Consider the following 25168-nt stretch of genomic DNA (forward strand, 5'->3'; position numbering starts at 1 on the left):
ACTCAGGAGCCTTTTGAGAAATGGTGAATGGGAGGAGTGAGTGCCTGTCTGAGGTACCCTGTTTACTTCCTCTGGGGAAGTTATTGTCAACCTTATGGCAAGTGAAAGTGCAAACTATGTCTCTCTATTCTGAGTGCAGCTGGCATCATGAGAATGGCAAATTGGAGGAAAAAAATGAATCAAATATGCCTGTTTTTTGTGAAGTATCTAGTCAGTCAGCAAACAGAATATGCTTGTAATATTACATGCTTGTAATAATGCGTGAAATGCAGAAGTATATTTCTAAGCTACCCAAGGGAAAGATGTGTACCAGACCCTGGTGTGGTATGATACCTCGAGAGATGAAGTGGCAGAGGAAGAGAAAGTCTTGACATGTTTGTCTTACTATATTTGGGCGATTTGAAATATTAGGCATCCTTAAAACTTTTAGATTGTCATTAGTGTTCTGGCTACATAGGCTGATTTGCCCTTCATAGCTTTTAAGTAACTTGGGCATCTGTGACGCTCAGGTTGTGGTAGAGTAGATCTCTCTACGCTGTGCAAGAGCCAATGAAAACGTAGGATGAACTGAGTTTTAACTAAACTAAATATTAAGCCTGCATCTATCACTTCTATTGAATCATGTAGGTAATGTTTGGCTAATGCTTTTCAAGATGACTCTTGGTTTTTATTTGGTCAAAGCTGTCTGCTTCTTTGGACAGCACTCTTTTACTGTTTCTCCACAAATGATTGCCTTAAAACTGCATCTCTTAGTAGCAGGTAACTGTTGAAGTTTTCACTGCTAAGGCTTTTGGTTTCTGTTTTATTTTTGGTCAAGGTTTTTAATGTCATAGTTGAAACAACGAAAGCTGAGAAATGTGACTGCTAGACTCTAAAACCACAAGAAAACGAAGGACCATGTTAGTACACATCTTTGAAATCACTATTTTATCTTTAAACAAAAAAGCAGGACCTATCTTTTGCAGTTGTCGTGTGCCTTACTTTGTCAGAATTCTTGTGGCCTTACAATAATGTTCAAACGTAATGCAAACTCTCTTTTCACATAAGACTTATGTAAATATTTGACTAGTTTATTTTCTCTTTAAATATTGAACAGTAGAAGGAACCTTTTCCTCCTTTCCGATAAGGGAGGGAGGAGAAAAACTTTTATTGAAAGCTCCTAATAAATACTTTATTCTGAAAATTCCTCGAGGCCATTGTGTTCAATAATTGTTTTTGCCTGTGGTGTGAATAAATGCTACACAGGTATGGGAATAGCTTAATCTTATTACAACTGGGCACACCTTTCCACCTGTGTAGCTGGAAAGAGACTGGTACCATTATACTGTGCAAAGTCAGTCGTGGATAAAAATCTCAAGAGCACAGAAACTGCCCATCATAAATGCTTATTACAAAGGCTATTCCTCTAGAGACTCAGGTAATGCAAATACCACTTCAATGCTAGGCTCTAGTAAACTTTAATTTAACTAGATAGGTGGCTGAGCATACAGGCAGTGAAGCAAGAAGAGGAGGATGGACCCCCTACTTCACTGTTTAATTCAAGCCCCTAAAAACTCTGCTTCAAAGCAAGACAAGTATCTGCTAAAGGCAGCACAGAGAACAGTGGGACAGCTGGAGAAACTAAGGCTTGCTGTGACTTGTGTCTTTTGTGACTTGCACCCATGGGTTTGACACTGCGAAGCATGCTTCTCCATCAAATGAAATGAGCTGGTTTCCCCAGGGCTGTTGCACGGATTATTGTAAAGGGCTTCAAGAGCAGCGGGTGCTTTGGCAATTCCTGCTTGCAAATGACAGACTTGTTCCGTACCTGTTCCTCTCCCAGGAGCCAGCAAAACTAATATCTGCTACCATAATTCTGTAAAAGCAAAAATTGCTCTTGCTGCTCGCAAAATATTAGTATTTATTTGTGTTCCCTTGCTTTGCTATTATGAGGTTGGTCATGGCAAAGAGATTTACTTGTTTTGTATACAGAAGAGAAGAGGAAAAGGGTGAGGGGGTAAAGGTGAGGCAGAAGGAGGGGTAATCCTGGTTAGGAATTCTCTTCTTGATAGGGATTAAAAGCTGCTTAACCAAATAACCTGTATATCGTTTTAATCAAAGGCTGTACAGTATGCGTTACCTGAACTGTAGTCTAGCCTGACCTCTTCACTTACAAGAAGATGCTCAACATATAAATACCTTAATGAAGTCATACTATGTTGAATTATGTATGACTTGGGGAATATGTAAGCCAAAATAGTATCTACTGTTTTCTAAATTGAGACTGTTGTAAAAATGGGCAAGCCTCCCAAGAATTTTGTGAAATAAGTTTTAGAAATAAATTTCAGTCCAAGTCAGGACCAGCATGAACAATCATGTATAAAGGAAAATGAATATTTTAAGAGAGTGATGGTGACAGATGGAAATAGTACTAATGCCCTGTGTGAAGACTCAGTTATGCAAAGTCAGATGCACATATAGGAGTGAGAGGTAAATTCAATTTTTCATGAGAATGTACAGAATTAACAAAGTTAGCAGGCAGGAAAAATAACAAAACTAATGCCATTCAACACCACAGACAACGTTCTCAGGCTGCTTTGAAACTATGGGTCAAATTTACCTCTCAGGAAGATAGATATCCTTTTTCCTTCACTGGCACTGTTCTGGATATGTCTAGGTGCCAGCAAGAGCAGAAGTTGGGTCTTCGTATTCTGAACAGTGCCTAACAGTTTATAGGATGTGAACTCAAAGTGTGAACTCCAGGGAAAAATACTACACATGCTTGTGCAGCTTTCACAGCAACATCTACCCGTTCTGAGTAATGAAAGTTTAATCATTACACTGTTAAATTAAAATTAATGATGGCTTATGAATGTGTATATGAAGCACAGACAACCCCCTTGCACTGCAGGGAGCCAGTTTTAAACTGTCAGGAGCACGTGTCCTGTTTTCTTTCTAATTGTTGAGCACATTTTCTTCTTTAAAGGCAGCCCCTTTTTGGTGAAAATGTCCATTTAAAGGACTCAATTCTGCAGCCTATACTCAGACAAAATGTGTGTGGCTTGGTTCCTCTATTGACTTCCATAGAGCTTAGCTGATTTGTAACAGCTGAGCGTTTGGCCCAATGTTTTCCCTAGGGCTAAATGGAAAATCAGTGGGTGTTTTGCCTGAGAATGGAAGAGGCTAGTTAGTAGGACTGTTTCTGTAATGCTATAGGTTACCTCCAATAGTCTTCGAGCTGCAATTTTGAACCTTGGATGCCTCAAGCCAGGTACCTCCATGACAGTGAACTGCATAGGAGCTGCAGGTGGCAAGTACATCTGAAAATCAGGCCAAAGCTTTTAATCAAGTCTCTAAATGTGAATTTGAGTCCCTACGTTAGGAATTTACTGCAGAAAATATTCAAGCATATCATACTCCATGGCATGAACTAAATCATTCATGAACAGTTCTAAATAGATCGTTGATGACCCTGTAATTTCTTATGCTAGAAAAGATGCTTATGTACTAGGTATTTGAGTGGGTTTCTGAAGTCATTATGAATTTCTGGAAATACTTGCATTTAAATTATAACGTGTCTCATTTATATTCTTGTAGGTGAGAAAACCGCTCATCTTTGTTGTGTTCTTCAGCAGCTGTAGCGCTTGCAAGGTTGCCATGTTAGTCAATTATAATCTTATAATTACATGTTAGAATACTAATGCAATTTGCAATGGCTTTTTCCTTTTCCATGCTAAACTATCAAGAAATCTAGTGATGAAAAAATACTATAATTTTCAGTTATTGAATGAGCATAATTAAGAAGACAAGGCCAAAGAAAAAAGTGTTAGAAGTTATTTCCATGTGCTTTCTAGCACCAGGGGATTTCCTGGAGAAGAACTTACAGCTGAATTTCTTTCCGATGTAAAAGGCTTGGAGATATGGCGTTCCTGATTCCAGTGTGTCTCTGATGAATAATCCTTAAAAGGAGATTTTGCACTTTTTTGCACTAGCACTCATGTTTAGGTTTGTCTCATGGTTTCCAGATATCCCAAAACCCACAGAGCAGCTCTCAGGGGCTCTGTGCTCAGCCTTGCCTTTGGATTTTCTTAAATGAAAGTTCTACAATGCAGAAAGGGCTCAGTGAGGAAAGCTAGGTAGTTTTTCTCGTAGAAATCTGTATGTGCACAGATGCTGTTTTCTGTCCAGGCCTGACCTCTCCATTCCTTTGGTACAAGAGCGGCAGTAGTCAGATACCTCCCAAAAAGGAGTAACCTGTATCATATAGCACAGGCCCTTTCACATCTAGGAAATGGTGAAGAAAAGCTCTATAGAAGAAGCTGTTTCACATGTTTTAGGATTATTTCATTATTTCTACCACCACAGACTGCATAACACTACAGAAATTTGCAAATATTATTGTATTTACTACAAAGCAGGTTATTAGGGCCAAGTTCTTTGCTTGCATAACTGCCTTTGAATTTGATACTACCTGGCTTTACCTGTAAAAAATAGGGGTAGGTAGAATCACAAGAGGGATTTGAACATTGCAGTAATCAGTGCTGCAACATCTAACTTTTAAGTGTTGTAAACCATAGCCCCCCTACCAGGTGCCATTACACAAAGTTTGAGTAGAACCAGGGAAAAAAAGACAGAAATCAGCTAATAGAGGGCACCTAAATTTAGCAGGAGGAAATGATTTTTGAAGAGAGTTAAGTAGGACTTGTCTTGCATATAATAAGATGAAAGAAACATTCTTGCTTGCTCTCTCTCTCTGTCCTAATAAATATTTAATTCTGTAAAGCTTCAGCAGGAGTCTGGATAGGGTTAGAGAAACCCTATCAAAATACTTTTCTGGTTTGCTCTCCTGAATATTAGGGTCCAAATCTGTGCTCTACTTTGGATGCAAGAGTCTGGGTGTCGCATTGGAGAGGGTACCCCGGCACACCTTATCTATTGAGCCGTATGGGACTGGCAGTGCCGAGTCTGAGAGTCCAGTTAGCTGTACGTTAGGCATATATTTCAGTGCCTTAAGCAGCCTTTTCCACCTTCCTGGCTCATGGACTGATTGATGAAACACCTTGCAGCGGCCCACATGGCTCGCCCCGCTCTGCAATGTGTCGCTGTCTGCTGCTGCCGGCCAGCTGCTTGGCTTCCCCGGCACACGCTGGTTTTCTGGTGGGAATGCAGGTTGCCGATCGTCTGCTGCTCCCTGCTGCCTGCAGCTTGCTTCCCACTGCCTCAAAGGAGATTTGCCATCTTGTTCTTCTCCTCTCGCTGTTTTTCTGGTCTGGCCTGGACCATAGGCCAGGTGCCAGCCTGCGTGGTGGCGCTGCGAGTGCCCGGCTGCAAAGCAGAACTAAGCTGGGAGTTTTGTGAATTGTAGCAGCTAAATATTCGTGCGCCTGGCCTGTTTCCTTCTCTTCCTGCTTTTGAATCTCAGTTGTTGCTCCTCTGTTGCTGCTCTGTTGAAGGAGGAGCAAGCAAAGGGCTTCAGTGTGTAGTGTGCGGAGGCTCTCTGTTGGCACTAGTTACTGATTTATCGCCCTTAGCTACTTTCCAGAGTGTAAGCGTGCAGTAACTGTCCTGCAGCACATACAGCTTTAATCCACGAGGCTTTCAAACTGGGATCTGCAGAGCTACAAAGACTTAAACAAGGGCCTAAATTTATGTCCTGTTAAGGTAAAAAAAGGCACTCTGCGAATTCAAGAATATATGTCTCTGCAGGATTTAGGCCTATTTTCTACTACTTCTGCTGATATCAGAGGAGGATGTAATAAAGAAGATAAAGAAAAATGGGGTGGAAAGGATTGGCGTAAATGCAAAAAAGGGTGGAGGGGTAATTACTTTTGGAAGAGAACACAGCGGGAACTCGAATAGATCACCTGAAATGAAATGGTTAAAAAGACAGCATATAGCTAGCACAGCACAAATGAGCACTTCAGGCACTTGCCTAATCCAAAATAGCTAAGAAATAAAAGCTCTGCTGCTTATTTCTCAACATCCCTAGTTTATAGGTTATTATTTTTTAAATTATGCTGCAGGTAGGTAGGTAGCTGAGCAGCTCAGTTCTCAATGTTCAGCTGCGGTAATGGTAACAAAAAGCTTGCAGAGTTTGTTTGCATAGTTACTGCCATTCACCCTCTCTGTTTCTTCAGGATCACTGAGGATCGCTGTTCCTCTTGGAGCCATCTTAAAAGTTGGGCATCTGAAGATAACATAGGCTGGGGATTTCCCCATCTCATTTTATGGATACCTGGTCTAGGTTTAAATAGCTAGCTTAAATACTGCTAGCTGTGTCCCAGCAGAGCAGCATGTAGCTTCTTTTGCTTGTGAAGCAAACTACTGGAAAACGTTGAAGTTGTACTCTGAACACTGATCTAAACACTCTTCCTGTGAACATTTTATCCTAGACCTGTTTTACAGAGTGGAAAGTTAATGTTAGAATATCATTATCATACCAGTAAAGGTTTTATATTCAAATTATCCTGGACAGACATGCAAAGCTACAGATATTTTATGAAAAGCTGCCAAAGCCGAATGCCCTATTTTTAGAAAGTTAAGTACAGAGCTTTGAATAAAATTATGATTTGCATTTGAAATTCCGGAGACAACAAAAACTGGATAAAAATGTAGGCTATAATTTATGAGTCAAAAGTGCCATGAGCAACTGATAGGTTTCACTATTTTACAGCATCCCAAATGCATACAGATTGGGTTTAAACCTTAATTTCATAAACTCCTTTTGATAAATTGCGTGGATAAAACCAAACAAACTGACAAAATGCCAGGACTGTTTGTTAACTTTAAAATATTTTTGTCCAATTCTCAACACATTATGGTCTTTTCCGTCTTATTCTTAATCTTTGTTAAGGCCAGTGGGAGGTTTTCTTTTAAAACTGAGTGTAATGGCATGTGTTGTTGCTGGAATTGCTCATGATGGGCAGTTTCAGGTAGGCATCCTGCTATCCACCCTTAGTGAAAGGGTTTTTTCCTGATGGTAGTGTAATTTTCCTTAAGATGATGAATGTTTGCTCACACTGATGAAAAGAGCTTCAAATTACAATAACTAGTGAAATAAAATATTTAGCTATTCATAATCTGATTAACGTCAAAAGTAGTTTTTATCTGGACTAGAATATCCTCTCGGGTGTTTGTGCTTGGACATGAGAAGCAGGAAGCAAAAATGATTAGAAATGAAATTGGGGTCAGTCATTTTTGCAGCAAAGCCCTAGAGCCCCCTTTGCCCAACAATGATCTAAGCAATGTGTGTACACCGGTGCTCAGGATCGACCAGGTGGCTACTAGCCAGTGCCACATGTTTGGCTGTTCCTTTCTTGTTTGGGTTTTTTCCTTTTACTGGCTTGAGATTTGAGAATTGAGATTTGAGGCAATATTTATTTCAGGGAGACATTCTTTGTAATGTTCTTCTCTACTTTGAACGTTAATAAAATTCCAGGTCTTCCTCTGCCAATGAGTTTAGCCAGTGCCTACAGTTCAGACCTAATCATCCTGCACTAAGGATTTATTCTCTGTCACAGCATACGTGTGTATCATGGTTTGGTAGCAGCAGGATATACTTGCTCATTGCAAGAACTACTAATCCTCATTGTTTTCCAAAAGTATTAAGTAACAAAATATTTGAGGCTCACAAGACATGGAATGGGATTTACATCAGAAGTAAATATCTCACTTTTTTTTTTCTCTTGCTGTCAGCATTGTAAAGAGAGGAATTTTTTTGAGATTTGAAACTTTGGATCACAGCCACAACAAATAGTTCCGTTTCAGACCCAGAAACCTAACCCAAGTTATGTATAGTAAGGAGAAACACAAACATAGTGCTAGTATACACAAGTTAAACTATGAAACTGGTTTTCTGCTGGCAGATTGCCTTAATTAACCTTCACCTGACATGTTCTTCAAGTGTTGTTTTCCTAATCTGTCTTTTAGCCTCACCAAACTCCTTAAACTTTTTGCTCCCATAAAATCGATATCAATGTCAACTACTTTATGATGCAAGGCTGGCTTCTCCAGTTATGAAAATGAAATTTGCTGAATTTTTTCTTTTGAGAGGTGTTTATTTATGATTATTTACATTGTCATATCCCTATAGGTTAGTAACTTTTAGTCTGTTTGCAATTTCTTCTATTCTTTTTGAGGGAGAGGGAGTTGAATTTAACTTATCAGGAAAAGCTTTGACTTTGTATTTTGCATTTCTTTGAGAAGGGTGCAGATATGTGCAGAAAAGAGCTTGTGCACGCAGCAAGTTGAAAGTGGATTATGGTTTTGGCAGGTGAGATAAGCCACCTAGCATTTGCCACAAGAGCGAACTCAGGCAGTTATTGTAGAGGAACTGATGTTCTTTCGGTTATATGTATGGCATCCTTGCACTAAACTAAGAGCGTCAACAAAAAGTTTTAACAGAACTTATTAAGACAACTTTTAAAATTAATGCAGATTAACTTCCTTGAGTATCCCCCTAATAGACAAGGTGCAAGGTGTGGAGTTAATGAATACTTTGAATAAAACATGTTAACTCCCCAGTCAGATGCTGCTAGGCTATAGCCGTGTAAGACAAGCAAAGCTCTCCAGTAGTCTTCTCTGGGTATGTTTTATTCTGAAATAACTGTGAAGTAGTTTAACTCTCAAAGGGCTGGGATTAAGCAACCTCACCTGTACTGTAAGGTTAGAGTGTGCACGCAGGCAGTTACAGCAGAACAGCTGCAATAACGTTTATTTGGACCTTAGCTGAGCTTAGAGTTGCTCAAGCTTTTCTTCAAGACTCTCATAAATATGTGCAGAGGAAGCAATGGTCAGGAGAGGACAAGCATAATTCTGTGACTGAGTGATAGAGGATGAAGGCTGGTTTGACATTTAATCAGTGAATAACATAAAAGGTGAATGGACATGAAGAGTCTCTCTGGTTCAGAAGCCAAACTGGGGACTGCAGAGAAAGATGCAAAGCCCAAAGAATGGAGAAGCTGTGGCAAGGATACGCTTTCTGTGTTCCTGATTATTCTTTAGATATGTGTGTTCCTAGTGCAGTAGGTAAAAAAGAAAAAAAAAAAGGCTGCAAAACCTGAGTGTGCACCTGTATGTTTGCAAGAGGTATGGTCTAGAGTCACCTACATGGTTGGAAGTCTGGGAGGAAATGTGTCTAAGCCATTTTGTGTCCTGCAGAGAGACCATAGTCATTCTCAAGTTTGTGTAGGTTGGATCTGTGAGTCTGAATTTTTGGAAGGTGGTGCTCCTCAGTGTCCTGCACCCTCTGGGCAGCCCAGGAGAGCCCAGCCCAGGGCTGCCAGTACGCCTGGCCCAAAGACATGAAGACCCAAGAGAGCAGGCTGGCCAGCTGCCTGAGTCAGGAGAGCTCTGAAGAGCAAGGTCCCACATACCTAGCTGCCATAGGCTTTCTGTGAAGCTGAACGTATGCAGATAACAATCATAATATGCAGTGTCCTTGATTTAAGTCACTTTATTGCATAACCCTGCTGAAAAATCAGGCTTAGGTAACCTTTAACTATAGCTTCAGCTGGCATGACTAATTTTCTTTTTGATACAACGCATGAGAATCAGCTATATAATCTGTAGCGCGACAGTTTAGCCAACCATATGCTTATGTAATTACATAACCCAGTTGCAGCATAGCAGTTAACAGTTCAATATACACTTTGTATTCTTATTGATGAAATTATCAGTTATCATAAAGTCCAGAACATGTGTGGGAGTGTGTGTGGAAATAGCCAGACTATCTGAGCTTGCCTGAAAAGGCAGAAAGAGGACTTCTCTGGAAAGGAATTTCTTTAGGGAAGAACTTTTTTTTTTCCCAGCATAAATTACCTTGTGTAAGCACAAAATTTTTATTTCTATGATCTCTCCTATCTTGCAATCTGTATGTCATATTAACTGGCTGAAATTAATCCGTTTGGGGAATGACATAAATTGTTCCTAGCAATAGGAAAGCATAGTGACTGTATGTATCTCATACCCTGTCACTTCATATCCAGAGTATATACAGTTCACAGTTCACGCTGCACTGCTTCACACCATGGCTGGTGTCTTCACTTGCCTTGGGTTATTTTAATTTTGTCCCACCTTCGGTTTTTTATCCTGGCACACACAGGTATATCTGTTAGTGATCCAGCTCAAGGCTTATTCCAACAGCTGAGCTGGATGCTTGGCTCTCCCCAGAAGTTTTGGATTTCTTTATCTATTAGGAGGAGAAGCACATCTCGGCCCATCTTAACAAAGGTCACCAAAATGCTAGGGTATATATAAGCAATTCTGATTTTGAATGCAGAGGGGATATCCTCAAGGTCCTTGTCCGCTTCTTTTTGTACTCTTCTAAGGAACTGCAGACGAATTATGAAAATGAGCCTTTCAGTAATGCTCCTTTCGTGCTTGCTGATGCTGAAGCGCAGTGCTAGGATTTCGCCAGAGAAGCCCCTGTGCCAGCTGCTAGTTAGTAAACTGTGGGCGGATTCGCCCAAAAGCCGGAATCTCTCTGCCGTGTCCAGGGCAGTTCATTTCACAACTGTAACCGTGCCTGCACAAAGGAGGCTTTGGCACCTCTGTCTGTGCTAGCACAGATGAACTATGACATTTCGGCATGCAGATAAGGCTTAGGAAGTCTGACGCTAATTCTCTTTTTAGTTTAGAAAACCATTTTTAATCACAGTTTTAAGATACCAGTGGGCCAGGCCAGCAACTAAAGTGTGCTGGCGCCAATTTTAAAACCAAAATTGTAAATTACAGAGCCTGCTTGGGTAATTGCCAGCAGAGGGGAGCCCTTAAACCATGCTATGAATAGAGAGGCTGCTTCTGTCAATAGGTTTCCATAAACACCGACAGTCACAATTTAGCCTTGTTTAAAAATGTTCACTGTAGCACTCACATAGTTTTCAAAGACCCCTATACAAGCAGGAAATTTAAAGAGTGGTTTATTTCATATCGCTCTAAGCTACATTTACAAAAAAACTGTAAAATAATTTTGGAGCCACAGGTATTCTATATACATGGCCAGGTAAAACTCTGACTTTATCTGTGTCAGGAATCACAGTTTGTGTGTGTGAATGGGCTACCTGGTTTTGTTGAAAATAGCTAATAAAGCAAAGTAAGAATGTTAGTGATTACAGACTTTTGTAAGTTTTATTAATAAGAGTCTTTTACCTTCTTGATCTTCGCTGAGAGTCCCATGCTATAACAACTATATTCAATATCTGCTCAGTATGTGTTTAGGTAAAGAAACATGCCTGTTACTTGGCAATTTTCTGACCCATGCATCATAAAGGCAACAGATATAATTTCTAGGATGCTCTGCAGCTTACATGTAGGCTGATGTTTAGTGTGAAAAGCTAGTAGGGGAAACTTTTCAGAAAACATATGACAATTTGTACATATTCCCGTTGTCTTTTAGTTAGTCATTCAGCAGTGTTGTGGCACTCAGCTGTGAAAATATAGCCCTGACTGGCCAATACGTTAGTAAATCTGCAGCCATGTATCGTAAATCTGTGAAATGCTGACTGATGGCTATTGAAGAGCTACTGGTAGCACTTTCTTAAAGATTCAGGGCAGTACTTTTTTGGTTTCAATAAATTACAGGTAAAATATTTCAGATTAAACTGGAACAATTACATTCACCAAGGCCATGTATTTTTACTGGCTTGCCAGATCAGGATACTCCTTAGATGACTGATTTATGTTAAATACTTATGCTGTATTTTTTCTTGCAAGTGATTTGCAGCTGTACGCATTGTCTGGCTTCCCTGTTATCAAATGTTTACAAAGTTTTTGCGGGCAGCCCCATGCCATATGCAAGTGCCCTGTGTCAATAGGAAAGCTGTTACTTCCCTTGTATTTGAGGTTAATAGTTAGTTAGTCAGTTAGTCAGTTACTCCTACCTCCCCCCTGGAACACAGTCCCATTGAAATCAATGAAACTGTGTAGGAAACATTTGGACCTGGTCATATATGAATCAGTAAGGAAAGATTTTATCATTAATAGTGAGTAGGCAGGATCTAATAGTCACTACCTGACCATTATGTATTTTTGATGAACTACTGTAAATTTCTTCTAATGCAAGTTGTTATAAGATCATCCATGGTGTAAAACTATGATGTAAAACTAGCACAGTGTTGCAATTGATAGCAGCGAAGCAAGAAAATGTTTTTCCTACGCCATAAATTCCTTTTTTCAAGGACTTAGCTATTTTTTCCTCCTTAGAAAGAGATTTAAAATCTCTAATTTTTATGATTTTTGAGCTAATAATCTAATATTTTTATTGTTAATTGAAATATTTTTAAAGATAATTTCAACCCATTTGTTTCACTTTGCCTGCTTTAATTTTAGTACGTTTAAACATTTTACAAGTAAAGTCATTCCAAATATTGTAAGATGAAGCTTTACTTACCAGCAGGTAAGTGTACAGGTTCCTCAAAAAAAAGGAGAGGACAGGTGTATAGACACACACAGAGAATATGATCATATAAACCTATCTATTCCATTGAAGCTTTTCCCTATATAACACAACTTCAAGATGATGCTTGCAGGAAAAACAGCGTGTAGATATAATGCTGCTGGATATCTGACACAGTTATTTAAATTTACCCATACATTTTTGAACAAGTCATCCAAGAGTTTAGATTTAGATTTGATTATGAGAAGAGATGATCCAGACTAATTGATTACTGGAACAATGCATGAGATTATTTAGGTATTTACACTATAGAACCTAGACTCTCTTTGCATTGAATTTATTATTCTTTTGTTCAGGTTTTAGGAAACAAGCCAGAGCTTCCTGAGTGTGGTGATGATGATGATGAGACAGCTGATATTATGAACAGGAGAAGTGCTAAACTGTATATGGTAAGTAGCTTTTTTTTTTTTTTTTGAGTTAGGTGTACTCAGCAATAATCATTCATATAGGGCCCTTGCATATGGAGTTCTGGCTTCAGTTACAAAACTCCAGTTGTGTTAATTGATTAGCAGCCGGTAGACAAGATTCTCAGAGATGTCAGTCAAGACAGCTCAGTAAAACAAAAAAATCCTTCTGTTTAATACCAACTGGACATTTGGCTGATTATAGTCCTGTTTACTAAGGAAACAAGCTAAATATGCTAGCATGAAACTACATTTCCTGTCCTCTTGGTTTTAAAATGAGGGTTTTAGTAGTCATGTATTAGTTATTCTTAGCAGAATGTGAGAGATGAACAGTTATGCAATATTTTTCTGATGAAAACCCAGAAGAATTGGAATGCATGCTCCTTTCTTTTGCAGTGGCCTTTTCGTCCTTCCTCACCTGCAATGGCTTAACAGTAAGCAGGACAGTGCCAATGTCATATAATTGCCTATGAACAAAATGGATACAATTTTTATTCTGTTTAAATCAGTAGGAGTTGTACGATTACATTCAGTGAAGTGATGATTTGTCCACATATCATGCTAGGGATACTGTTCTTGCTTAAAAGGGGCACATAATTCATTCTTCTAGCTAACAACACATTAATTAGATACACGTCTATACAACTATTTCTCTTTTTTTTAAGTAATAGAGATAGGGAAGTAGTTAAAAATTATTGATATTCTATCAGAAAGGAGGAGAGAATAGCTTTTGCTTTCCAAATATGGTCAAAGTGTCTACATATCTCTTTAAGCTGAAAAAATGACAGCAATAACAATTTAAATAAATTATTGAGTACTATTGATGTGCTATTCATGCAATACATTATTCAACAAATAATCCGTGACTTAGTTTAATAGATCACCATGACTCTAAAGCGTTTTCTTTATTACCAGTGCCAAAGCAGACTGAGGTTTTTGTAGCTGATCTCTTTTTACAAAAAAGCCTGTTTTGAAACTGAAACGTATAGACGTTCCGTTTCATTGGTGTTTTTAACAAGAAGCCACAAAACTGAAACAACAAACTATTTCTGGCCCTGTATTTTCTCTTTCTTTCACAGCCACCCTTTCTTTCATGTTCTCCCACTTGAGAAAAGGAGTAACAACGTATTTAGAAGAGGGGCAATGGGCAATATTTTTAATAAAAAGCTAGAAAAAAGCTAGAAAAGTCTTCCCCTCAGTCCCCCCACCAAAAGATTATTTTCTTCTGAAGATTGCATGAAGAGTATTTTTTTAACAAGCTCTTATCAGCATTAAAATGTGGACTCCCATCTTCAGCATTTTGTGCTTTGACTCATGCAAAGTGGTTGCATTGCATGATAAAAAAGGACTTTTCACTCACTGTCTCTTTCCTGTGATCACATTTGGAGAAAAAGAGTTTAGTCATAGTATGGCAACACCCTGACAGCACTAAGCATTCCTGGTTCCTTCTGTTTGGGACTTTTTGGGTGCCGTCTGTAGTAGCTCGAGGCTGCTGTGAAGTGTGGGAGAGGGTGAATCACCCCCCGTGCTGGTTCTGCATCCTGCAGACCGCAGCAGGGGGCTGCCACCTTCCCCCCTGCCTTGTTCAGGGATCCTGACCCTGCCCATGTTTGCGGCTGTGTTTTACAAGAGACTTATATGAGGCAATTCAGGTTACAAGGCCACTTTTAGCCCCTGCTGTCTATGTGCTGTGTGTAGTTCCCATTAATGATTCCATCCTTGCCAAAAAATCTGGCATATATTTCTTACCTTTTATAGCAGGAGGTTTGGCTTATTTCGAGGAAAGAAAAGTTGTTTTGCACATATGATCAGTGCAGTTGTAATAAGACAATACTTTAGAAATGTATCATAAAGTGCTTGCCGTGAATTTTGGATCATAAGAAACCTCAGAAAATTTTGTGGATGTCTAGTAAATTTCTTTAAGTTCACAGATGCTGCTAACAGATGTCTGTTAAGCAAATTTTATATGTGCTGCATTATAACAGTGAGTGTCAAAGTCAGGAGAGAGGCTTATAGCAAGTCCTCAAAGTAGACGTAACAGTTTATTTTTATTTGCAATATGCAGCGGTAATTTACATCTTGTATTTCCATAATATGAAATATAGGATAAAACGGTACATTTAAAATTAATATGAAAATTTAATTTAGAAAGGAAGTGAAGACTGCTAGAAAAGTGAAAGCCACAATAGTAAAGAACTTATTTTGCTGGCCTTTGAAGCCATACAGGGGTGAATTTGAAGTTTCAAGTGAAGTTTATAAAGGTCTACATGAACTTACAGCTGTGAGAACAAACTGGGAGTTCTGGTGGAGGTTAGAAAGCAGATTCTGCAATAGGTCTCACGTGGCAGTTTCCTGTTACAGACCTATAGATTGTGAAGTCAGCGTAGGACTATTTTATCATAATTTCAAATGGTCTTGTTCAGCATGTAAATGTATCTTTGGCTTCCGTTAAGGTTGCTTTGTAGAAGATGATGCCTAGGGGCTCCACCAGTTCAGTGAAGTAGATAGGGTGGACCTAAGAAAATACGAATTTTTAACTGTGAGGAATTCACTGAATGAGCAGTTGAACTGAGAGTTGAATAAGGACTTATTTTAAACAGTTGTGAGACAAGGATCCAACAAAACCACTAAAATTAACACCACATCTCCCTCTATTGCATGTAAAATGAAAAGAAAAGAAAAGTCATTAGCTGTCATTACTTTCCAGCAGCATATGCATTTGATACAGTCATTTGTATAGGAATAGCTACTGATTTCTGTAGCAACTTGGGGAGGGGAAATTCATTTGCTTATAAAAGGTAGAACATATCTAAATCTGAAATGATTGCTTTTTTAGGTGTCAGATGCAAGTGGATCCATGAAGGTGTCAGTGATAGCAGAGGAAAATCCCTTCTCTATGTCTATGCTTTTATCTGAAGAGTGCTTCATTTTGGACCATGGCGCTGCAAGAAAGATCTTTGTGTGGAAAGGTAAGAGATGACTTCTGTTGCAAACATACAGGGAACACAGACAGATCTAAAGTCCACACAATACCCACTGGACACTAGCAAGAATTTAATACTGTCTGGACAGTACCTTCCTTGCACACAATTTGTTATCTGAGCAATTCTTCCTTGATGTGGTCACAGGGATTGCTTATGTGATAATGGCCTCAAGATTAGGTCCTGTCTAAATATCCTGAGTATTTTTTTGGCATCTGTAATTTTGGGTGCTTAAGTGCATAATTGAGTGGCAATTATGAAGCAACCATAAATAATCCTACAAATTTTATATATCACCATCAAACCTCTATCTTATAGGAAAAAAATCTAGAAGTGGAATCCTTGATAATGGGTAGATATTATATGTCCCGTATGCTGTTCCAGGGAGGTGTGAAAGATGAGTGATTAATACAATCTCAATGTGTCATGCTTTAACTAAAAGTGTAAGCTTATAAATACTTTGGTGCTTCTTTTTTTCTTGCAAACATTTCTCTGTGCTATCTTCAATGCTTGTAGGAATGAATGCAGTTGTTTTGGCTGAACATTTCCCAGGAGAAGACTGCTACTGAGAAATTAGGTCTGGACTCCTTGTAGCTAGTGTTGTATCTCCTCTTCTCTGACTGAGGCTGTTTATTAACTATGCTGTGGCATTTGCATTTCTTTTTACCATGTGCAGTAGCAAATAATTGATCAGTGCGGTTGTCAAGGTTTTGAAGACAATCCAAGAAGCACTGTAAGCATTTTGCCTGAATATTTCATTTGCAGTTAGGGAAGCCTCCTTTAAAAAAGAGCATTCTTTGGGCACTGTGCTCAGATGGCCTAAGTTCTTCCTAAGCCCCTGACTCCTGCTTTCCACTGCCTGCCTGATGGCTTCTAGAAGAATCTAGCCAACAAGACCAGGCATTTATATACAGTTTAGGTCCTCTGAATATGGTCACACATGCTCCTCTGTGCATCCTTACTTTGCTGCTTATGATAACAATAAAGTGTGAAGTTAGCCTGTGAGTCTTGCCAATGGGAGGCTGCAGTTACCATCTCTGCTGGAAGTCTTCAGACTGCTATGCTGAGGAGTGTGAATTACTTTGCTAATAGTCTCATTCAAAATGACTATAATGAATAGTTTATCAGAGAATCTTATTAGACTAAGAGGTCTCTGGGGTATAGTCATTGGCAGCCATCTGGGACCGAGAACCGATGCACAAAATCATCCCACAGAGACTTTCAGAGATGTCTAATATCCTTGGCTGAAGAAGGAGCAATGAATGAAGGAAGGTGGTGATAAATTGTACAGCATAGCTGTAAATAAATAAGAGTTTTGTCTTCTCAGACTGTAGAACAGTGGTGCTGCCTGATGAAGGTAGCTCTGGACAGCAGTTTTATTTAATACGTTGCAGTTCAACAAGGAAGGATTCAGAGAAGGTTGCCAGGGTGTTCTTCCTGAATGCATAGCTTAAACCAAGCAGATATCATAGGAAGTGCTTTTTGATAGAAACATACACATTAAGCAAAAAGAAATTAACACTTTCTTTTCTTTTAACTATGTTCTAAGCCACTAAGATGCTATGTTTTGGCCACAAAGGTTCAACTTTGTGTAAATCTTGTTACTCATGCCGACCAGCATTTGTGTTTGTGCAAGATTGAGGCAAAAGCAATGTGGAAGAGAATGTGGTTCAAGGATGTCCTGTTCATTCCGAGATTTTTCCTGTATACTTTCTTTTTCAGAATCTGTGGTCTTATTCTCCTTTCTCACCATATTGTTATACTTCTGTTTTGACCAGGCAAAGATGCTAACCCACAAGAAAGAAAGGCAGCTATGAAGAATGCTGAAGAATTCGTACAGCAGATGAATTATCCTGCTAACACACAGGTGTGATCTATTTGCAAGGTGTTACCAGGAAAGAATGAGCTCTATTAAAGGCTTTGTTTTTAAATCAGTGAAAATATTTTTAAGGGGTTATAAGAAGGAATATTTCACTAACACATAATTCAGAAAAGTTTGATTTGTTCAGGTAGCTCAGAGACTGAGAAAGTGTAGAAAAGATCAAATGACTGGACAAATCAATAACATACACATTATTTTTCATTCATTTAAATTAAGACTCTTTGTCCCTTGCTCCCAAATCAGTTCAAACACCTTGCTTTTCATATTACAAAATCCATGAATCATCCCATACATAGAATCCCTCAGCTAAGCAGATCATAGCTCTCTTCCAGCATGGTCTCTTGTCCCAGAGATGTATTTGGTATCAATATTCTTCTTTTCAGAGAGCTTGTCTGGAGGAAGGACATTATGTGTTACGTTTCGGAAAAAGACAGACCCAGATTAGACTGTGCCTGGACAAGGGACGGCTACATAGCTGCAAGTCTCTCCCAAGACAGTCTTGCAAAACTAATAGGCACTGTGACCAGATAATTGTACTGTCTCATTGCTCCTTGCAAGAAGAGGAAGTTTTTGTAATAATCCAGGCCCAGCCTGTTACAGGCTTGATATCTAAGTGAGTTTAGAAGTGGAAAAATAGCCAGTAGAAAGAGGAACCAAATGATATCTTTCTCGCTGTTAAGTAGTCAGTGTATTACTTGCTTCATGCAAAGTACAGGCTCTTTGGCTATTTCCAGATAGGCCAGCCGTACTTTAACCTACAGGTGAAGTAAACTGACTGCAAAAATTACATCATTTGACAGGCTCTCTGAATTACGAACAACTTACAGAATAAACCATCAATCATCCAGAATACTCCATTCTTTGACATTTTAGTTCAAGCAACTATCAGTTTTATTTTTCTTCTGTTTCATGGGTCTTATTTCATTTCAGATTCAAATTCTTCCAGAAGGAGGTGAAACACCAATCTTCAAACAGTTTTTCAAAGACTGGAAGGATAAAGATCAAAGTGATGGCTTCGGAAAAGTTTATGTCACAGAGAGAGTGGCTAAAATTGAGCAGATTGAATTTGATGCTACGAAGTTACATGAGTCTCCACAAATGGCTGCCAAGCATAATATGGTAGATGATGGTTCAGGGAAAGTAGAGGTAATTTTTGTATTATATTAAATTGTAATCCACCTACCTAATTTCTTCTATTTTGCAATTTAAACTGTTGTGTAGTGTTAGTCCTACCATCAGAAAAGCTACTTTTAAGTGGAAAGTTAATCTCTCTGTCTGCTGGGTCGTGTCATTTTGTGAAATGTTCTGATGCTCATGGAAGATGGTCAGTAAGTCATCAGTACAAATCAAAGACCAGAAATAATTCCCCTTTGAAGTAATACATTAAAAAAAATACTGTAAGTATGGCCTTATCCTAAAGTAACCCTTCTACCTCGCATCAGCCTGAAATCTGGAATGGTAAAACTTGCCCTTGGAGCCAGAAACTCATTCTGGATCGTTATGTCCCTCATGTATCTATCATATCTGCTTTCTAGCAGAACTCTCTGTCACTAGTGGGTCTCTCAGCTAGCCTGGTTTTGGAGGGAAAAAGATGTGTAGCATCATGTGTAGCCTGCAATTCCAGCCATTACTGTACGTTTCTAAATCTATCAGTATCCCATTGCAGCACTACAGGGGGCCAGGCTGGCATTGCACCAGCACAACCTGCTCAGGACAGGTTGGTCTGCATGTTGGGGTGGCAAAAGAGCAGGGTCCGATACCTACAGTTTCATTGGCACATCTGCTAGGATTCTAACCTGCTGTTTCAGATGATCCCTAGATTTGACCACAGCAGCTGAGATCTGGAGCATTCTTTTTGTATAATTTTAGCAGTCTGTTTTTGGAGAGCAGTTGGTAACTGAATAGGGCTGTACTGCATCAAATAGGAAAAAATCTGCAGAACAGTGTGTTATCTGTCTGTAGTGTACCTTTCTCATATGATATGATAGTTCTATGATGAATCATAATGTTGTGCCGTTCATGTCATGTTATCATCTTAAGAAGTTAAGAAAGGAAGTTGAATGTGGCATTATGAGATGGTCACGTGGAATAAAAGGCATTATGAGATGGTCACGTGGTATAAAATCGAGACAAAGAAAAGTGTTCTACATTGGCTTGCTGATGATCACTATTTATTCAGTTAGTGGGTGTAGGGTGTATCCACCTACTTCATGAAGACACTTTCCTGGTTTTATTCCATAACATTTTGGAACAAAACCAAATGTTGTTCAAGGGACAACACAGTAAATTACTTTTTTCAGAGTTTCAGGATGAAGTTCAGCATCTTCTAATGATTTCTCTGTTTTTTTAGATCTGGCGTGTGGAAGACAGTGGTAGAGTTCCTGTGGAGCCTGAGACATATGGACAGTTCTATGGGGGTGACTGCTACATTATCCTCTATACTTACCCTAAAGGGCAGATCATCTACACATGGTATGTTTGGTCTGCTTTGTATAGATCTCCAGCACGTGGATATTATTTTATGCTGACCTTATATCCCATAGAAAACAACAGAATCATGTGTAAAGGCAAGATTAGATTTACTCTGTGTTATTTTCCCCTTTCCTTTCCCCTTTCCTTTCCCCCTTTTTTTCCATGTTTTTTCCTTTCCTTTTTTTTTTTTTTCTCTAAAAGCTCTGGATCATTCTGAACCTGGTTTTAGGTTCTGACTGCTGTTTCTCTCCTTGTCTTTCTCAGGCAAGGAGCTCAGACTACAAAAGATGAATTGACTGCATCTGCATTTCTGACTGTTCAACTTGATCGGTTATTAAATGATCAGGCTGTGCAGGTTAGTACCTTTTGGATGAAATTCAACAAATAAAGGATATAATATCGATGCAAAAATAATAAGAATTGAAAAGGAGGAGGAAGCATTTAATATTGGGAGTATCAGCTGCTCATGGCAACTCCTTCTACGCATGCATTTGCCATGTAGTAAGAGATTTAACTTTCTTTCATCAGTGGGTAGACTACCTGAAATTACTTACATTTTACCATAGATTAATGGCATGGAAGTTAACATGGAGCCTTGTAAATTTACCTCCTAGCTCATGTTGTGCAGGTGCCCATACTGTTGAATTTTCTTAGAAAATGATCTTTAAGCACTCCACGCCACTTAGCTTAATTGCAGAAAACAGATGTATCTGCTTTGTTAAAAGACAAAGTAAACAAACTTATGTTCACACAATCTTGTCATCCACCCATTTATGAGGTAAAACCAAACTATCTGAGTTCACTTGGAATAAAAATAATTTATTTTCTGCAGCTATTGTCTTTTCTTTATACTGCTAGTACTGTATTCTCCTCATAGTTACCTTGTAATGTCTTTCTTACATTAACAAGTAGTTATCTTCGGAAACCCGAAGTTTCTTTTCAAAACACCATATATGTATCTACAACCTTAACTGGACAGTTCTGTATTTTCCTTAGCTATTATTATTAATAGTCTTCACCGTTATTTTCCTCACATATTAATGCAGACTAACTTCAAGGTACATTTTAAGATTCACTTGCTAGCCTTTTCTCTTTGGAGGACTTGTCCCAGTATTGCTCAAATTAATAGAAACTTGTTCATAGCCCCTTGTGAAAGGGTTTGTCTTCCATGCGCCTTAGTTTTCCCACCTGCCATGGTAGAGGTTGTTTTATGTCAAAAAGAATCCTTTATAATGTCAAGGATTTTCTTCTTTTTCTTTACCCCTGAAACAGAGTCATATGTTGCATGTGTGCAGACTATTTGGGTAACTGGCCAAATGCAGATATCTATAGAAGCCTGTATCAAGCTAAGCACCGCAGGCTCCTTTTGTCTACAGAGATTTCCCACTTGAATCATCCTATTTCAATGTAGATGTCTAAAAGAGCATAGGTATTTCACATTCTAAAACTGCCTTTCTTTTCTTTCTACTCACTGTCTAAAAATTAGGGGCTTAGCCCTTCCTAACTTTACAGATGCTGCGTATAGTTAGTGGAGACCAAAGGATAAGAACCTCCTGGGAGCAATTCACTCTAAATTAGGTGGGGCAGTAGCCCTGTATGAGCTCCTCTGTCTCTGCCCCTTTTGATAGTGTAGGAAGCTGAAATGATTAGCTTAGACAAGCCTGACTGTTAGACAGCCAAAATTGAGAGACATGAAAGCCACATGACATGCTTGAAAGGGAGAACCTGCCAAAACTGTGCCTCAGGGTCTGGTTTGTCCCTTGTGTTTTCCCATCCCATAGCCCCTTCACCTCCAAGAAAGCAGGACACATATCCTTATTTTCAGAAATGTAGTGCACAAGACAAGACATGACATTGGCAACGAAAACGTGTGACTAGATAAGGGGTCCAAGGCTAGTCTAGACTCTGATGCTCTCCCTTGATTACTAACAAGGAGTGATGGGTAGGTGGAGAGGTGGGAGGTCTCTTCATGGAAAAGCTAGAGCAGGAAGATGACTTAGGGACAGAAGGAGATTTTCTAGGCAGTAGGAAAGAATTCTTTGCTTCTGAACCTGAGAAAAAAACTTCTTCACTGTGAGGGTGACAGAGCATTGGAACAGGTTGCCCAGAGAGGTGGTGGAGTCTCCTTCCCTGGAGATATTCAAAACCCGTCTGGATGTGATCCTGGGCAATATGCTCTAGGTGACCCTGCTTGAACAGGGAGGTTGGACTAGATGATCTCCAGAGGTCCCTTCCAACCTAAACGAGTCTGTGATTCTGTGATTCTGTGATTCCCATTCCGTAATTATCAAAATAATGGCTTTCCCCACCCACTAAGATACACTTAATTTAGATGGCAGACCAAACTTTTATCTGTCACTCAATTATCATTGATTATTGCAATTATATTAAGGAAGGATTAGAATACATCCAGGTAATTATTCTGTAAACTATTCACAGAATCACAGAATAGTTGGGGTTGAAAGGGACCTCTGGAGATCATCTAGTCCAACCTCCCTGCTGAAGCAAGGTCAGCTACAGGAGGTTGCCCAGACAGTGTCCAGACGACATTTGAATATCTCCAAGGATGGAGACTTCAAACCTCTCTGGGCAACCTGTTCCTGTGCTCAGCCACCCTCATAGTGAAGAAGTGTTTTCTCATGTTCAGATGGAATTGCTTGTGTTTTGGTTTGTGCTCATTGCCTCTTGTCTTCTCACATGGCACCACTGAGAAGAGTCTGGCTCTGTCTCTTTACCCTCCTCCATCAGATATTTATTCACATTAATAAGATCCCCCAAGCCTTCTATTCTCCACGCAAAACAGTCCCAGCTCTCTCAGCCTCTCCTCATATGAGAGATGCTCCAGTCCCTTCATCATCTTTGTTTCTTCGCTGAATTCACTCCAACATGTCCATGCCTTTCTTGTCCTGGTGAGCCCAGACCTGGACGCAGCACTGCAGATGTCTCCCTCACCAGTGTGCTGCTGATCACCACCCTCTCAGCCTGGTGGTTCAGCCAGTTTTCAGTCCACCTCACTGACAGCTTAACTAGCCTGCACTTCATGAGCTTGTCTGTGAGGATGTTAAAGAAGATAGTGTCAAAAGCCTTACGAAGGCGAGGTAAACAACATCTGTGGCTCTCCCTTTATTCACCAAGCTACTCATCTCATCATAGGCTATCATACTGGTTAAGCATGATTTTCCCCTTGTAAATCCATTCTGACTGCTCCCAATCACCTTCAGTCTTTCACATATCTGTAAATAGTATCCAGGATTAGTTGCTCCATCACCTTCCCAGGGATCAAGGTGAGGCTGACTAACCTGTAGTTCCCTAGGTCTTCCTTCTTGCCCTTCTTGAAGATAGGGGTGACATATTCTGTCTTTCAATCCTCAGGAACCTCTCCTGATCACCTTGACCTTTCAAAGGTAATTGAGCGTGGCCTCGCAATGCCTTCAGCCAACTCCCCCAGCAGTTGTGGGTGCATCCCATCAAGGCCTATGGACTTCTGTATGTCCTTTCCTAACAAATTTTCTATATCTGGACAGAGATGAGCACAGTATGGTCCTAAGGGCAATACTAATACTACAGTATAATAATATTACTACAAACACCTGGAATAATGATACACTTAAAATGTTTTATTAAAGCTGAAGGAGATCCATCTCACTGCAGTAGACATAATACTTAAAAGTATTCTTTTAATATGCAATGAGATTAAACAAATATATATATGCATATATATGCATGTGTGAATTTATATGTATATACATGAATACTTAGAATATATTGCCTATATTTAACATCTATATTACCCTTATTTGAAAGATTATAAAATGCACTCATTTATTTAGTCACTAGATGGCAGTACAATACAAATTACTTTAAAAAACAGTTTCAATATTTGTTTTGCAGAAAGATGTTGCCCTCAGCATTTTCTTCCTTGTTTATTTTATTTTATTTTATTTTATTTTATTTTATTTTATTTTATTTTATTTTATTTTCATTTATAAAATCTTGTTGCTATTTGGCATCTACAAGTGTACATGTTCTAGGGTATTCTTATCAGGTGATTTTATCAGTATGTGCGGCTATGAGATAACTCAAAGCATCTGCTTTTGCATCATGAACATCATATTGCTCAGTCATCCTCAGTTGCACAGCTTTCCGGTGCAACACACGCAGTCTTGCCAGCATCTCAGAGAGCCGATGTGTCAGCCTACCAAGCTGCAGCGACCTTGCCTTGACTCTCATCCTGCCAGAAGGCACTGCTGAGTAGTGTGAGGCTTTTCAGCTGCTGCTGAGTACTGACACAGGACTGGGGTCAGGATCATCCAGCCTACCTTTAGTGGATAAGCACTCATACCCATTTTTTCCATTTCCTTCTGGGAGCAACACTTAGGAGCAGCTAAGAAAAAGCCAGGAGTCTCAGCCTTTAGTCTTGGCTGGTGCAGCGGGGCCAAAGGAGTCCCAGTTGCTGGAGAGCTGGGTGGGAAGCGAGGGCTCGGTGTCACATGCAGCAGATTGCACTCACCAAGAGGCTCTGCAGTTTCTGACTGAATTCAGCAGACCTGTTAGTGGCCAGAAACTGCCAGCTAACCTATGTGTCTTGCACATAAAGGAGAGTGAGTAGGACACCTCAAAGGAATATATGTTTTCTTCCTTCAGGGGTGCTTTCCCTGGCATTCCTGTTAGGCAATTTCCCATTTCCTTCCTTTTCTTTCTTTTTTTTAATCTTAGTTTTTCCCTTCTGTCCTCCTTCATTTTTCCTTCATCTCATGCACAATGTAAGTCACTTCTCTTTGTATAAAGCAAGGGGAAATTGAAAAGAAAAAAACTGTAAACAATGTAGCCTTTAGCTGTCACCTTTTTGTTTCCTTCAGAATGAAAAAAACAGAGGAAACTGTTAGAAGGGAAGAATAAATAGATATATAGTACTTTTATAGAAAATTAATAGCAAAATGAAAGTAGCAAATGTTCATAGTTCAGTGTTCTTTGAAATTGCAGTAATGTCTTTTAT

At 39.3% G+C, this 25168-nt stretch overlaps 1 protein-coding gene across 4 annotated transcripts in view; it reads left to right on the forward strand.

The window, feature by feature from the left end:
• Positions 1-25168, forward strand: part of SCIN (scinderin) — a 107678-nt gene that overhangs the window by 74702 nt on the left and 7808 nt on the right. For all 4 annotated transcript variants that reach the window (XM_068934986.1, XM_068934987.1, XM_068934988.1 and 1 more), the window contains 6 exons: positions 12730-12822; positions 15674-15806; positions 17597-17685; positions 18631-18846; positions 20051-20172; positions 20437-20527. In XM_068934986.1, the coding sequence (XP_068791087.1) occupies positions 12730-12822; positions 15674-15806; positions 17597-17685; positions 18631-18846; positions 20051-20172; positions 20437-20527 (744 nt within the window). The remainder of the gene's footprint in view (positions 1-12729; positions 12823-15673; positions 15807-17596; positions 17686-18630; positions 18847-20050; positions 20173-20436; positions 20528-25168) is intronic.

Source organism: Struthio camelus, chromosome 2 (assembly GCF_040807025.1).
Source record: "Struthio camelus isolate bStrCam1 chromosome 2, bStrCam1.hap1, whole genome shotgun sequence".
In the NCBI taxonomy this organism is placed as follows: domain Eukaryota; kingdom Metazoa; phylum Chordata; class Aves; order Struthioniformes; family Struthionidae; genus Struthio; species Struthio camelus.